This window comes from Corvus hawaiiensis, chromosome 9, assembly GCF_020740725.1.
Source record: "Corvus hawaiiensis isolate bCorHaw1 chromosome 9, bCorHaw1.pri.cur, whole genome shotgun sequence".
NCBI classification, from domain to species: domain Eukaryota; kingdom Metazoa; phylum Chordata; class Aves; order Passeriformes; family Corvidae; genus Corvus; species Corvus hawaiiensis.
The window spans coordinates 24,884,366-24,899,861 of NC_063221.1; the positions used below are offsets into that span (position 1 = coordinate 24,884,366).

The window sequence follows — 15,496 nt, forward strand, 5'->3', positions numbered from 1 at the left end:
GTGGCGGGATGAACTGTGAACGGACACGCCCGGTCCCACTGGAGCGCCGCGCCGGCCTTGGCCTTCCAGCCGGGGTCCGGGGCCGTGAATCTCGGCAGAGCCGCCGCCGCCAGCCCCGCGCCCACGTGCCCGCCCCGCCCCGCCCGGGACCCGGAAGCACTTTCCCTCCGCGGGGACAGCGCGGCGGCGGTGGTGCCACAGTCACAGCCCCGGTCACAGCTCCGGCTTCGGCCCCGCTGCTCCCCTTCCGCCCCTCGGCCGCCCCACGGCCGCCGCCCCGTCGCCGCTGTCCTGCTGCTGCAACGCCGCCGCCTCCTTCTCCTCATGAAGCCCGTCGTCGTCTTCGTCCTCGGCGGGCCCGGGGCGGGCAAGGGGACGCAGTGCGCTCGCATCGTGGAGGTGAGGTGGAGGGGATGCGGGACTGCGCGGCCTGGCGACCCCCCGGCCGCGGGGGGCCCTGGGAGTTGTAGGATCCCTCTGTGGAGCCCCTGGCCCTCTTTGGGGTGGTTGCTTGGGGGTCGTGTCCCTCTCTGCTCGGTGGCGGGACCCTCATCTGCCTTTCGGTCTGGTCTCTTGTCGAGCCTCCATCCATTCCTCTTCCCTTCGAGGCGATAAATAATAATAACTGACCCACATCTCCCCCTTAGTGGGTGAAGTGGTGGGGCAGCCCCTCCGTTCCCTTCCAGGCCCTGTCAGGCCGCCTGGCCTTTTCCCTCCTGCCTTTTCCCTCAGTCCCGCGGCATCACACCCCACCGGTGGGTCTGCCTGCGCTGGCATCCACGCTGGGGACACCACTGGGGTTTTTGCATCCACTTGGGGGACAGCCACTTGGGGTCTGGAGGCTGCCCCAGTTTCGGCCGGGAGCACCGATTGCCCTCTGTGCCTTGGCGGAGGGGCAGGACAGCGGCCCTGGAGAAGTTCCCGGCCGCCCGGGCGGTGCTGCCTTGTCAGGCCAGTCCTGCAGCCCATCCCGAGTGGGTGGCTCCGTACACGTCTGCATGGCCACGTAGGTGGCTAGGGGCTGCCACCCGGATGCTGAGGCAGCCGGGGCTGTGGCCTGGGAGAGGACGTGAGGTGTCTTATAGCGATTGGGAATACGTGCACTTCAAATGGATCAAGGTCCATGTCTTCTGAGGCCTGTCCCATAAATGTTACAGCTGGTACAGCAGACATTGCAGGGTGCTGGCTTTTTGACCCAGTGCCGTTTCAATAAGTTGTGGAAGTAACACGTTAAAAATAGGACAATTTATTTTTTTCTCTGTGACACAATATGGTAGAGGTCAAAGGATATCCTGATCCCATAGATGGTTCATCTTATTCTTTCTTTTTAAAAAGCTTAAGACTGACAGTATAAGTTCACTAAACTTTCAGTTATATTATCAAATTTTCAGTTTTCCGAATACGTTTTTTCCGGCCTTTTGAGACAACAAATATCTAAGAAAGAACGGTGGATGATACATGGTGTAGTACTGTCCTTTTAAACACCAAAAACCGCAGGGGTAATTACACTGTATCCAGGTGGATAATTACGGAAATAGTTAGAGCTGAATGCTTCCAAACATGTGTGTATGCTGGATTTGAAACAGCTCTTTTATCTTTTTTTTTTTCCATTTTTTTTTTACTGAGCAGTTGTATGTACTTTTCTTATTAAAAGCTATATAGGATCAAAGCTTATCCATACCCTCACCAAAAGAAATGTTTAAGAACTGTGGTGATGCCCATGTTCCTGAAACTATTGGTGGGAAAGAACCTCAAAACTCCTGGAACAGGCACATTGTGTGTGTCCTCTGTTCTGGTGGTGCCCCGGGAGTACTGTTACAGTTTATCCACGCTGCTGTTACATCCCAGACCTCAGTGTTGTATAACTAAGTTAAGTGAATTTGGTCCAGACTTAAAAATGCCGTTATGACTTTAGTTCTGAAGGATTTAAACCACAAAGTACAGACTTGCATTCAAACCAGCATATTCATTAAATTAAATTGTGGGATGGAAGGTTCATCGTGCTCATAAAGCCTTTTTGGTAAGGTCAAATTCAGCCCTTGACATGTAGCAAACAAATGAGTTTAAACTATAGGGGGACCTTGTAGGCTGTCATTAATGGCTTTCACTAAACCATTAGGGTAGCCTCAGGGCTGAAGTACCTTGTGTGGCTGCTGGCCTGTGTTTAGGAGGATAAATGCCTGTGGCTGGATAGGCTGATATAATTGGATAAAGACCACTTTATTAGCAGGAGTTCAAATGAGCCATTGCTACTCGAATTGTATTTCCAGCTAGAAAGGAAAAAAGAAAAACCTTGCTTGTGCTGTATTTATTTTCTTCTCTAAGCCTGGAAAGGGAAATCCAAATTCAAATAAATGCAAATTTGCTTTAATTCTGCTAATCCTGTTCACCACATGGAAAGAAGTTTATTGAAGTCAGTGGGCAGACAGTAGAAAGCACTCAGACCTGTTGAATGCAAAGGACAACCTTCCTGCTGGCTCAGACACCTCCATGAGAGTCACTGGCTAAACTGGGAGGCGCAAAGGGTCTGAGGTAGTTTAAGAAACAGTTGGACTGATGCAAGTGTGCTGGAAAACTTTAGAAAAAGGGCACATGAACAGAGAAGTGTGGGTGAAACACAGCGGAGGTACTGGAGAGCAGCAGCTTTTCTAAGCACAAATCCTCAACCTGGCCCCTGGCAGCCCCCAGAGAGCCCTGCTGCAGGCGAGTGAGCAGCCTGTGTGCAGTCAACGCTGCCTTTAGGTTGGAAATGTATTTTTATTTGTACTTTAAACCCTGTTGGCAGTTTGCCACAGAGAAAAGGGGGCTGTAGCTGAGTAATAATAAACCTCATTCATCCTTGTTGTAAATGGACTGCATAATATTAGTTTTCATTTGGAATGAATCTGACCCAGTATCTTGCTGTAGAGCTGAAGGTTGTGCTGAACAAAAAGTCAGTATGAGCTATAAATACATCTTGTTTGCTGTTCATACTGGAGATTTGGGACAGAGCACATCACATGTGGAAGAAGTCTCATTTGGCTGAGGTGAGATCTTGTATGATTTTAGCATCAAACCATTTTTATTAAAAACCAAGGGTGTCTGTGTTTTGTAGAGTAAAGGGGATATTATGTACTTACTACCTGGGAACGATTTCTCAGAGAAGTGTTGTAATTTCTTTTGCTGACTGTGCTTTACGTTCCCAGAAAAGGGAGATGGGTATCCCATGTTGTAGGTGAAACAGGTGTTTGTTAAGTACTAGCCTGTCATAACTGCTCAATATGTGTGTGCTGGAGTCCCTGAATGTGGAGAAGGCATGTATTCGTGCCAAATTTGGACACAAACTGAGAAATTATTTGAAGGAAGAAGACCTAATAACAAGTGGAAATGGATATTGACACAATGTAAGAAAGGGTGCAGTGGGTAAGTGATTAGGATTCTTTATCTCCACAGATAAGGTTGGATGAAACAGCTGAACCAGGCTGGTTTTCTCCGATACAGAGGGAAGACTCAACTCCTGTATGTTCCACAGACACACAGAATTGTCAGAGAAATGCAAATGCAGCAGAACTGCTGCTGTTCTGGAGCAGTTCCTCCTATTTAGAGAGGGATGAAGTAGAATTCCCTCTTAAGTTCTTATCCTCTCCCTTCCAGCTTTGCAGATTAACTCCTGAAACCTTCCACAGCTTTGTTAGGTGGAGCTTGCCATCATCTGGGGCTGTTGCGTAGCTGTCATGTGAGGCAGAATATTTGAGCTAGAGTTGAATGATGTCATTTGAATGCAGGTTCTTGCAATAACCTTCATGCTTTCCACAGTGTATCTTCTGTGACTGTGAGATAATGAAATGTGCTTTATTGCTGACTTCTGAACTTTGCTTATAAAATCATTACAGTAAAGTCAAGGAAAAAAAATGCATTCAGCAAATCTGCACAAAATATGCTTTCTTATGCTTAAATTTTAAATCCTTATAACCTCTGCCTGAGATGCAAAGCTCTTTGGTTGGTGGGAATAATAATAACTAAATCACTTGTCTTTATTCCAAGCAAGATTTGAGATGTACTTTTTTGTCTGTTTGTTTTGGCAAGGTGATCTGTAGAGATTTGGGGTATGCAACACATCGCTCTCAGTGTACCTAAAATATAATTCACCTCTGCCACAGCCCTATCCTGTATGTTTGTGGTTAAATCTAAAATTAATTCCACAAGGTGGGATGCTGAGCCTTTTCGGTTTTGTAAGAGCATAAGTTAATATCCAAATGGAAAAAGCTGTTAAGTTGCTTTGGGATATATGATAAGGAGATTTCCTAGGGTGAAGGAAACAATGCAAAGAATAATTCTTTGTATCAGAAATGCCTCTCTGAAAGTAGCAGAGGATTTAGGTTTTGCTGTCATGAGTTAATTGTCTTCTAGAAGTCTGCTGAGAGACGGTGTTAACTTCACTGAAATAAAAACGGGGTTTAAATTGTTTGCTTTAAACTCACCTTCCGAAATCACTTTAATGAGTGTCAAGTATTAGTATTCTACTTAGCCTTAAGTTCTCATAGTTGATTTTTAGAATATGAATTTTTATTTCTGAACTTTGCAGCTTTTTTTTTTTAAAGCATGGTAGTGTTTAAATCTACCCCCTGAAGATTTAGCCCTGAACATCTCCGTTTTGCAGAACACTGGGCATTAAATTTTGGACTTTCCTGAACATACTGGGGGTGCCTTGTATTGAGTCAGTGCCCCTGAAGCACTGGGGTGCTCTGTTTGCCCCTTTCTCCCTTGGAGGCACTGTCAGTGTTGTGTGTTTTGTTTTGTTAATGTGGGGGTTTTGTTTGTTTTTCTTTCCCAGAGACAAGAACACGTTTCAAAGTAAGAAAATTTCTTCCATTTTTTTAAATTGGAATAAGCAGACAAAGTCTATTACTGCATTATAGTCTGTACCCCAAAGATTTAATTCCATGTGCTAAGAGGTCAGACAAAAGCTTTCTAAGTTAAAAAAACCCCAAATGCTTCAGGCTTTACACAGTTCTATTTTTTATTTTAACTAGTTCTTGAATGGTGTATGTAGCAAGTTTTGGTTGTTTATTAAGGTTGCCCAAGAGATGACAGGTCAGAACTGGGGCAATAAAAGTTTGTATTTTATTTGTTTAAATCTTAAGCCCTGTGACTTTCATTTTCAAACTAACAATGATAAGCCAAGATAGGAGTCAAGGTCAAAGCAGTAATTTGTGTTTCTCTTGCTTCTTGGCTTCTGCTCCCTTAAGGAGGTCTCAAGCTGTGTGTTTAGTGGGGAGATGTGTTGCAAGACCACACAGGGCTGAATCAGAAATAAACCCTGTGCCCTTCGGAAGGGGCTGTGGCAGGAGTCCCAGCGGCAGCTGCCGCACACCACCGATCCTTCCTGACACCACCGATCCTTCCTGACACCACCGATCCTTCCTGACTGCCCGAGATTGCTGGAGCAGACTCCGCCTGGTTCCAGCGTGGCACAGATGTGACTCATGGATTTCCAGTTCTGTTCATCTGTTTACTGTATTTACGGAAAACAAAGCGTGTTCTGTCTGCAGAGGGAAAGTTGCAAATCCCGGCTGACAGAAGGAAGCTGGAAGGGCTGGAGGGCAGGGGAGGGAAGGGCATCCCGGGGAGGCTGCAGTCTCGGGTTGGAATTTGGAGATGTGGAGCACACAGCTTGTGTGTCCCAGTTTGTCCTGCTGCGTGGGGGCTGACTGACCAGGCAGAGAGAGACAAACAGCAAGTGGGCGTTCTGATCTGCTCTATCCACTGCTGCTGTGATGGGATTGATGGAAACTTGATCTTGCTTTTCCATTTCACTGGGATTTCTTTTTTTTTTTTAATGATTTTTATGTTTTTATTTTTTTAAAGCAGAAGAGGAGGGTGTCTAGAGTGGTGCTGAAGACAGCACTTTTTCATTCACAATTGGTTTTTGTAAATTATATTTGGAGATGCGTAATTCAGAAATATAGTTTTAAAGATAATGAGAACTGGTGTAATAAGTAGAGCTGGCACTACTCTTGCCAGTTTTAATCAAGGTGTTCAGGGCACAAAAATTTCTTTCATTTTAGGTGAGAGAAACCCTCAGCAAGTGTCCTGAATTGGAACAAATCATTGCAGCATGAAGGGCTTGCACTACTTGTGTAATAATGAGAACTTGTGTAGTAGTAACTTAGATCTTTTCCTAGATCCCACCAGCCTGACAGCATAGCAGAAAACATTATCCCTGAAATACATGTTAGAATAGTTAATTCTGTATTTTCTTTTTCCTTCTCTGTAATATCAGAATCCCTCCAGATTTTAGGTGCTTGGCATCCAAGTATTTGGAAATATTTTTTTTGACCTAATTTTTTTTCAAGTCATCCTTTCAATCTGACATGTGTCTAGTAAGAGCTGGGGAAACTTCTTTTTCGTTGTTTGGCAGCCACAATCCTGCTCCCTTTTTGACTGCAGAGGAGAAGGATTAGGCAGGAGGGGCAACGAGTCCCGTTCTGAGGACTGCATCAAGATGTGCTTGGCACTGCTGGAAAGTCCTGCTGGCACAAGGCAGACCTTGTCAAGACGCGAGAGCGTTTTGACCCTGTTTTGTGCAGTTACATCACAGTTTCTGATGTGAGCCCTTGGCACTGCGATGATTTGCTCCTGTTCAGGACGCTTGCTGAGGGTTTCTCTCACCTAAAACGAAAGAAAACTTTTTGTCCTGAATGCCTGGATTAAAACTGGCAAGGGTAGCGTGAGCACCACATCTCTGAAGCCTTCTGTGTGTGGAGCAGCAGCCAAGCCGTTCTCCCCCCTTGTTTGCATTGTTTAAACCGATGTGTTTTCTTTGGCTCTTGCCTCAGTACAGTTAACAAATAGATGTTTTGCCCCTGAAGGAGAGGTTTGTTTTTCTTATTGCCTGGTTAAGCCATTCTGAGGGTTAGTCTTGAATATAATTTATTATTATCTCAAACAAGTCTGTTTGTACAACAGCACTTTAAAACACTTCTGTCTTTTACTTTCCAGTTCAGCCGTTAAAAACTACTTTAGTTTGCTGTTGCAAAAGATGGAGAATTCCAACAATTGTCTGACTCAATTTCATTTTCATGCATGAAAAGGAAAATGCCAAGGAAAATTAAATGGTTTGGTAATCCTCTAAAACCTAAGGGATTATATTTTCCTCCTGTTTTCTCCTTTGTAGAAACCTGATGTTAAAAAAATCATCATTCTATAACTTTAGCAAGAAGAACTACGTGTTAATTTAGCATTCAGCAGAGGAATGTTTCTTGCTTATAAGGAATGATTTATTCTGGTTTATGGCTTCTGTAGGTTATGAATATATAGATTAGCAATTAGTTAGGCATATCCAAATGCAATGTACATTAAGCAAGAGTACAGTGAGCTTACAGAGGATGTCTGTGGAGCTTTTCCTTCACAGTTACTTACAGCAAAATCTTACTTCTGTTTTTTGCCAACTGTGTACAGTTTTGGAGATTTAGGTAATTATATCCCTTCTTAAATTATGACTATGGCAGAACTAACTTTCCATGCTTTTGTGGGTGAAATTGGAAAGCAACTGAAATGTTTTAAAGTCACTTAGTGGATTGTGTAATATTTCTGTTGTACTTAGTTTGGTAGCCAAGTTTTTAAATCCTAAGTTCACAGCCTCACCAAGTGTGTAGTCACATTATTATGCCTCTCAGACACCTTGTTTAAAATTTGCTTTGGATGTGGCTGCAGCCAAACTGATAACCCTGAAGTTTTTTGCTGTTGCTTTTGTTTTGTGTAAAAACTTTCAGGTGAGAATTTATATGTGTGCTCTGTTTTGGATGTATAGCTAGCTTAGGCACTCACCAAGGAGATGTCTTTATTGCCTGTTTTTATGGACTATATTTGGTCGAGGAGAATAGTGCACTTTGTTACTTTTCTTGCAGTGTTAAATGAGCTGAGAAAATTATTATTTTGTGCTGTGAAATTTCCTCTGTAACAATGCATTTCTCTTAGGTAGGAATGTATGCTTGCACTAGGATCTATTTACAATGATAAATGCCTGAGAAATTCAAGTGTAATAAATACTTTCCCTCAGTATTTTTTATTAGTGACTATTTTAGCTGCAGTTTGAGGTGAAAGAGCAATGGTGTGTGCCGTTTTCCTGCACACTGCTATCAAGATTGATAGATCTGAACCTGATCTCTCTGCTCTCTCTATTTACTCTTGGTGGTGTGACAGAGGGTGGAACCAGTGTAGTTATTTACCTTCATGTGCCACGTCATCCTTAGAAGTCACTGGTTTTCCCCAAGGGCTGCTCTCCGAGTTTGTCATGGTCATCCCAGGGAAGAAGGTAGCAGGGGCAGGAGGACTGTGCAGCTGCCGTGTTATTGGTGATTTCACCAAGGTAGGAGAGGAAGTTCATGCCAGAACCACATGAACATAGGGATTTCTGACTTACCCTGTGCTTGGGACATTCCTCCAGCTCCAAAAGATCTGCAATCACTTTATATGTTTTCTTTAAGCGGGTAGTCAAACAAAAGTCTTGTCTTGTTTCCAAACATAACAAAATTGCCTTTGAAAACTGTACACAAATACCTGACCAAAGCCCTGTTGAGCATTTTACCCAAGGATGTCCAGTTCTGGTCCCCTCACTTCAAAAAGACATTGAGGTGCTGGGGTGTGTCCGGAGAACGGTAATGGAGCTGGGGAAGGGTCTGGAGAGTGAGTCCTATGAGCAGCAGCTGAGGGAACTGAGGGTGTTTAGCCTGAAGAAAAGGAGGCTCGGGGGAAACCTCATCCACAACTCCCTGAAAGGAGTTTTACTAAGATAAGAGTCAGCCTCTTCTCCCTGGCAGCCAGGAGCAGGACAAGAGGAAATGGCGTGAAGCTGCACCAGGGGAGGTTTAGGTTGGACATCTGGAAGAATTTCATCACTGAAATGGTTGTCAGACACTGGAACAGGCTGCCCAGGGAGGTGGGGGAGTCACCATTCATGGAAGGATTCAAGAAACAACTGCACGTGGCACTTAAAGCTTTGGTTTCATTGTCACAATGATGCTTGGCCAAAGGCTGGACTCAGTGATCTTGGAGGACTTTTCCATCTTTCATGACTCTCTGATTCTTCCTGTGTATGCTCTGTGCAGAGTGTGCTTGAGATTGCGCACTGAAGATGGAACAGATCTGTCACTAGCAAGATGCAATTCCCTGGGTTTTTCTGTTGCAATGCAAGGATGAATAGGGCTGACACTGTTGGCTGATGTCAGGTTTGCACAAGTGCTCTGACTGAAGGGAGCCTGTGTTTGTTTTGCCATTGCAGAAATACGGCTACACGCACCTTTCTGCCGGTGACCTCCTCCGGGATGAGCGGAAAAGGCCGGGCTCCCAGTATGGAGAACTCATTGAGAACTACATTAAGGAGGGGGAAATCGTGCCGGTTGAAATAACAATCAGCTTGCTGAAGAGGGTAAGGAAAGGGCCATTTCCTTGCAGGGTCACTCTTGCAGACTAAGCAGCAAAGCAGTGGCTGTGTTCTGGCAGAACTGCCTTTCCTCCAGTGTGAGCGGTGTGAATGGGCAGACACGGAGAGGCTTCTCTCAGCAATCACTTGTGTTTCCTTCTGACTGCTGGAGTGCTGAGGGCCTCTCCTACCTGGGGATCTGTGAAAATGGATTATTTTTCTTTTTCTTTATTTTTCAGTAGCTCTAGGAAAATCAATGAAACTGTATTTCTTATTTCCCTGCACTAGCTTTTGAACCTCTTGGTCCACTCAGTCATATTTGATTGGAGGTTAGAGGCCTTAAAGGCACTAAGATTTGTAAGTTTAATCACAAAATAGATAGTCAGTTGAAGGAGAAGAGCACCTACTGATGTTCTTGTGGAAGGAAAAGCTCCAGCCTTTATCCTTATTGGATGTCCATGAAAACAATGGGAGTATCTCTTTTCAGTCAAAAAAAGGCTGCTGTTCGTGGCACTAAATGTATCTGGAGCTTTTCCCTTAGAATTAACTCTAGATCAGGAATGTTTTGATGTCTTATTGTGTGAAGACACGTCCCAGTATCTTGTAGAGAATCAGATTTAAAGCTGTGATTGTGTTATGAGATTTTGAGCTTTGTGAAATAATGAATTCAGTTTGAATAATAGCTGTGTTGGTGCAACAGTGAATTAACCAGCATGCATTGATAGTGAAACAAAAGCACATTTTGTAAATCTGCAATAATCCTAAAATAAATGCTTCTCAATTTACCATGTCAGCATTTTGGGGGTAAATTAATAAGTAGATAAATCAGTGTATGGGCAGGAGATTGTGAACTGAATTATCTTTTATCAGGCTATGGATCAAACAATGGCTGCCAATTCCCAGAAGAACAAGTTTTTGATTGATGGGTTTCCCAGGAATGAAGATAATCTTCAAGGCTGGAATAAGACTATGGATGGAAAGGCGGATGTTTCCTTTGTTCTCTTTTTTGATTGTGACAATGAGGTAATGAAGTGTGTAATTCTGTAACTTCCTTTCTTGCATTATTGTGAGAATCATTCAAGAAGAACAATTAAACTCTGTCAGGGAGAATGGGCTAATGTAAGAATTGAAGGAAAACTTGGCCTGTGAGTTTGAAGGATTTTTTGGCAACTTGTTTTAGCAGATGAAAAGCTGCATGTTTATTGAAATAGACAGCTAATGACACTTGGTATAATCGTATGTGAATAAATTATATTGAGGAAGTACTCCAGGCAATTGCATTCCTAAAGGAGATTTATCAAAACTTTAAATACATTTTACAAAATTATGTGGTTACTTTTCAGAAAATATTACTCTCTTAATAATTGGTTGTTTAGTCCAAAATGAACTTGGTACAGTGTCTGCTTTAATTCTGAAGTGCAGGAGCAATCTTTAGTTTCATAGTTATGAGCTGTGCTATAGGATAGTCAGTAATCAACATTTTATTCAGCAAGTCATTAGATTACAAGGGCATTTTGACAGTGATGCATTACATTCCTTTAACAAGTGCCATGATGTGCTGTCTTTTTAATATGTCAGTGCCCTTGTGCATGAAAACTGATATGAATATCCCAGCACCTTAAGCTGACATTTTTCCTTTTACCCCTTTCCCCAACTTCCTGAGATTTTGTTACTTTTCTTTTTTACTTATTTGCAATTATTTTGTAATCCTAAAGAGCATGTGAGGGATTATTCTGTTAAAACCTTGAATTAATTTTTTCACTTGGTGGGGCTTTTATTTTGGAATTCTGATTTTTTTACTAGATCTAAAAATAGACAATGCCTAAATAATCCTTACCATGATTGCACTATGTAGGAAAAAAATATTTTTAACCATTGTACCTCTTGTGTGAGTAGGATAAATGTATTCATGGAGTGTACATGGGTCAGCTTTGCTTATTTAACTAAAGGTTTAAAAAAGTCTATTGGGACACTTCTAGCTATGGTTAGTTCTTCATTTTTTACTTAGATTTTTGAAGTCTTCATTATAGCAATATCAAGTAAGAACATTTTAACTGACAATAGCTTAGTATTGTCAGTGTGCCTGACAAAATTCTTGAGAGAACATTCAGTGACTTTCCTTTAGTGCAGACATATATTAATAGTCCCATTTCACATGCTGCTTTTCAGAAAGCCTGAGCACATCCTTGAAAATCAGGTAATTTTCTTTTTTAAATGTCTCAGGTCAGAGATCCAGTCAAACCACAGAGCTTGATGTTGCTTTTACTTCCTCTGACCCCAATCCCATTTGAATAAACTGAAGTGTAAACCATCATCCTTCTTCTCTGGAAGAACCTAACTTCTCTTGTGAGTTCTCCTTACATCCACCACATCTGGACTGTATTTTGTGTACCAGGCCAATTCAGATTTTCAGGATTTTTGGTTGTTTCTGCTCTTAGGATGATGGCAGCTTGTGTTCCTGGTTGTAGTCATCCTTTTGATGTTTTTTTGTAGATATGTATTGGCCGCTGTCTTGAAAGAGGCAAGAGCAGTGGTAGGAGTGATGATAATCGGGAGAGCCTGGAAAAGAGGTACTGTCTTCAAAACTTTTCAGTCCCCTTCTCTTTATATTTCACTATGTAATGTGGATTTTTTCTCCCTCTGCTTTCTCTTAGAATTCATACATATCTGCAGTCTACTAGGCCTATCATAGATTTGTATGAGAGAATGGGAAAAGTCAGAAAAGTGGATGCCTCCAAATCTGTTGATGAAGTAAGTATATAAGCCAAAAAAACATGGGGATGACAGTGGAAGGGTACAAACTTTTGGCATTCTCCTGAGATGTGTGTGTGTGTGGTTAGTCTGCTACTTAAGCACTGATGTTAGTACTGAGGGAGGTTGTGGAACTCTTGATTTGACTCTTGAAGGACCGAGTAAGATGTGAATATATTACTGTATCCCGCAGCTGTAGGGAGGAGAGGAGAGGTCCAACAGGCAGGAATTGTGCAGCAAGATTGATTTATTTAATAGTTTTACAAACTCTTTTATAGACTTTTTTCTTCATAGTCTAATTGGACAAAGGATCAGCCACCCCCTGGGTGGATTGGCTAGAAATCCTAAACATCCACTGTCAAAATATTTTCCTACTGTACCATACGCTTAGTTCTACAAGGTCGCAGGTGTTCATAGTTTACAGAACTTCTGCTGATCTCTTTGTGAGAGACAAAAGTATCCCACAGGCTTAGAAAGAAGCAAGAAAATTCTTGCTAGCAGCAATATTGTATCCACATGAATATCTTGAGGAAATTGATTAATTCTGCTTGAGTGTGAGCTGGACTAAACACATTTCCAGTGTTTCTGTGTTTAACAGGGTCTTGCCTTTTATATTTTCATGAGTTTTTGCTCTTCTGAAGTAGTGTTGCTCTTCTGTCTGCTTTCCAAAATTGATGCCAATTTCACTGTTAAAGAATTACTGTGAATGTTCTAAAAAAACCCTATATATTTTTAAAAATACTTTCAAGTACTGTTTATGTTGGTTTAACTTGAAGTAACTGTTTGATGAACGCTTCATAAAATTCTTCTTTATCTTTTTAGGTTTTTGAAAAAGTTGTACAAATTTTCGACAAAGAAGGCTAATTCCCAGCTTGAAATGTCACTTAAACTTGTGCTTGAATCTTGCTTGAATAGCTGCTACTGCAGTCCACTCTTTGTAATTATTTTAAAAGATTTTTTTTATTTTTTTTCACATATCTAAAGATGATTGGAAAAGCAGTTGATTAGAAATGGATCTGTTTTTTAAATAGGAAATAATTTCTTGTGGCTATAGTATACAAGTTTCAGGGTTCTCCATTAGTGCAAGTTCAGTTACTCACATGGCAGAATCACAGTTAATACATCTTTCTGAAGAAACTGTTTATTCTGTCACAGTTCTGTGCCTGTCATGGGCAGTCCTTCTTCTCCCTTATTGCCATACACCTACTTTTTTTTTAAGGATCAACTGAACAGCAGCATTAAGCAATGAAGGACCCATGTACCCTTGTTTGTTTTTTAGATGCTTGGACCAAGTTTAGCAAGTTGTTTTTTGGTTTTTTTCCAAAGTATAATTTCATCCAAAATTCCCTTATATCCCCAAACCTGAATTCTCTAGGTTAAGCTACAGTTAGTATGAGAATCTGTTTTAGCAGTTCTCAAAAAACTATTAAATATGCTTTTCAGGAATAGACATACAAAGTACTTCATGAAAAGTGGTGCTTCCTTATGACTCTGGATGTAAACTGTCTTGCAAGTTCTTGGATGACATGGCCCTGGATTTTTCCTTGTTTTCATCTGCAAAAGATTAAGAAAGTCAGTTTAGTATTTCAATACTCATTTATCTTGAATGATAGTTACGTTCTTAACTACAGCATAGTCTTCACAAGATGGCAAAGCTCTTAAATAGTGTACAGTAAGCAAAATCTTCTAACAGTTCTGTCTTTTGTAACAAGTGGAAGGGTTTTTCCTTATTATTATTGAAATACTGTGTTACCAAATGCTTTAAGGTTTGTTACCTGGGAAAATATTTTTATGGTTAAACTAGTGGATTTGTTTCCCTAAAAAAGTGTAATTTTAATAGCTGTTTGTTTGAGAAGCTTGTAAGTTATTGCACTTTTGTTATGATATGGTCAGCTGAGGGGAAGATAACTGCAGGAAAAAGTTTCATTCCCTGAAACAGAGTCCTGCTTCTCCATGTTCTCTTGAATTAGACAAGTGCAGTCAGCAGCAAGAGCTGGAGTGAGCAGGGAGCTGGTTGAAACAACCTGGTTTGCACAGATGTACAATTTTGTCTTTTGTTTAAGCTTTTCTGTCCCCTGTATAGTATGCATAGGTCTGGGGGGGGCCCAACCATGCATTCCTTGCATGCCCTAAGCTTCTACTGAAGGCCTGAAGATGAGAGTTTTAACTGATTTTAGTGATAGAGTGGTTGTTGCCACATTAACTGACGCTATAATTGGTTTGTGACATGCTAATTACACAGAATTGCAGTTTGGAAATCTTGATGCTCAGCTTTTCTTTAGTCATGACTTTCTCTGCTTAGGAAAAAGTTTAAATTAAGCTTAGCTTTTAATTAGAATCAGATGTGTTGGTCCTCATCCTACAGTCAGATTTGTATTTTCAGGAGTTCTCATCTCGCTGAGGTTATTGAGGCTGCTGGACTGGGGAAGAGATGAGTACAGAAACAAGGGTAAACTGCAGTAGCTTTTCCAGTCTGGTAGGAGTTCAGGCAATGGACTGGCCACAAATAGCTGTTTACTACTGCAGCATATATGGACCATGACTGCTTCTGTGAGTGTGGGAGGCCAATGCTCTCACTTTATGAATTTCTCCTTAAAAAAAAAAAAAAAGAAAAAAAAAGAAAACTTGGAATTTAATTCTTACTGTATAAGTATGCTGACATGGATAGGATCCAGCAAAACTGCATCTTTTAATATGAAGGTTAGAATCAGGGCTTTTCAAAAAATACTTCAAACTGGATTCTTTAATTCAGAGAGATTTAATTCACTCTTGTTTCTAAGTTATTGTTTTTTACAAGTTCTGTTCAGAATAGAGTATCCATTTTCTCTCATCATATACTTTTCTGTGTATTTAAGTGCTGGAGCAAAAAAAAACCTCTGGAGCAAGTTTTAGAAAAACACCCAACAATGTTTTGGCAATATTGAATTTGGAGTGGATTGTAATGTGCAAGGACTAGATTTTTTGTCATTTTATTTATTGAAGATGCCATTAAATGTGTTACCACTTCTTTCAAGATGGACTTATGATTGAAATAAAGATTTAAGGCAATATGCCAATGTGTTGTGTCCATTTAGCAGCAAAACTGTATAAAGAATTTGAGGAGATCCAATAAACTTTGTTCTGTGGCTTAATGAGTGCCTGGATTACAGTTTTCTGTCACAAGGGATATTTTTCATATATATCCATCTATATAAAGTGAGTATTTATTAGAGTTAGATGCTTCATGTGGCCACATGCACAGGTATGTGTATGAAAGTGCAGTTTTCACCATCAAAAGTAAAGTCCTGAAGATCCTTTTAGGCACAGGATAAGATCAGGCCATTGCCTGTGGAATTGTTACTT

At 41.3% G+C, this 15,496-nt stretch overlaps 1 protein-coding gene across 1 annotated transcript; it reads left to right on the forward strand.

The window, feature by feature from the left end:
- On the forward strand, window positions 1-15,285 carry CMPK1 (cytidine/uridine monophosphate kinase 1). Its single transcript, XM_048312855.1, has 6 exons — window positions 1-399; window positions 9,263-9,409; window positions 10,274-10,426; window positions 11,897-11,973; window positions 12,058-12,154; window positions 12,977-15,285. Exons 1-6 carry the CDS (start codon window positions 325-327, stop codon window positions 13,016-13,018), a joined length of 591 nt encoding a protein of 196 aa, XP_048168812.1. The 5' UTR covers window positions 1-324; the 3' UTR covers window positions 13,019-15,285.
- The last annotated feature ends 211 nt before the right edge of the window (window positions 15,286-15,496 follow it).

Coding starts and splice junctions, on each gene's coding strand:
- CMPK1 (XM_048312855.1), top strand. CDS start 325: ATGAAGCCCGTCGTCGTCTTCGTCCTCGGCGGGCCCGGGGCGGGCAAG. Junction 9,410..10,273: donor CAATCAGCTTGCTGAAGAGG/GTAAGGAAAGGG, acceptor ATCTTTTATCAG/GCTATGGATCAAACAATGGC. Junction 11,974..12,057: donor CGGGAGAGCCTGGAAAAGAG/GTACTGTCTTCA, acceptor GCTTTCTCTTAG/AATTCATACATATCTGCAGT.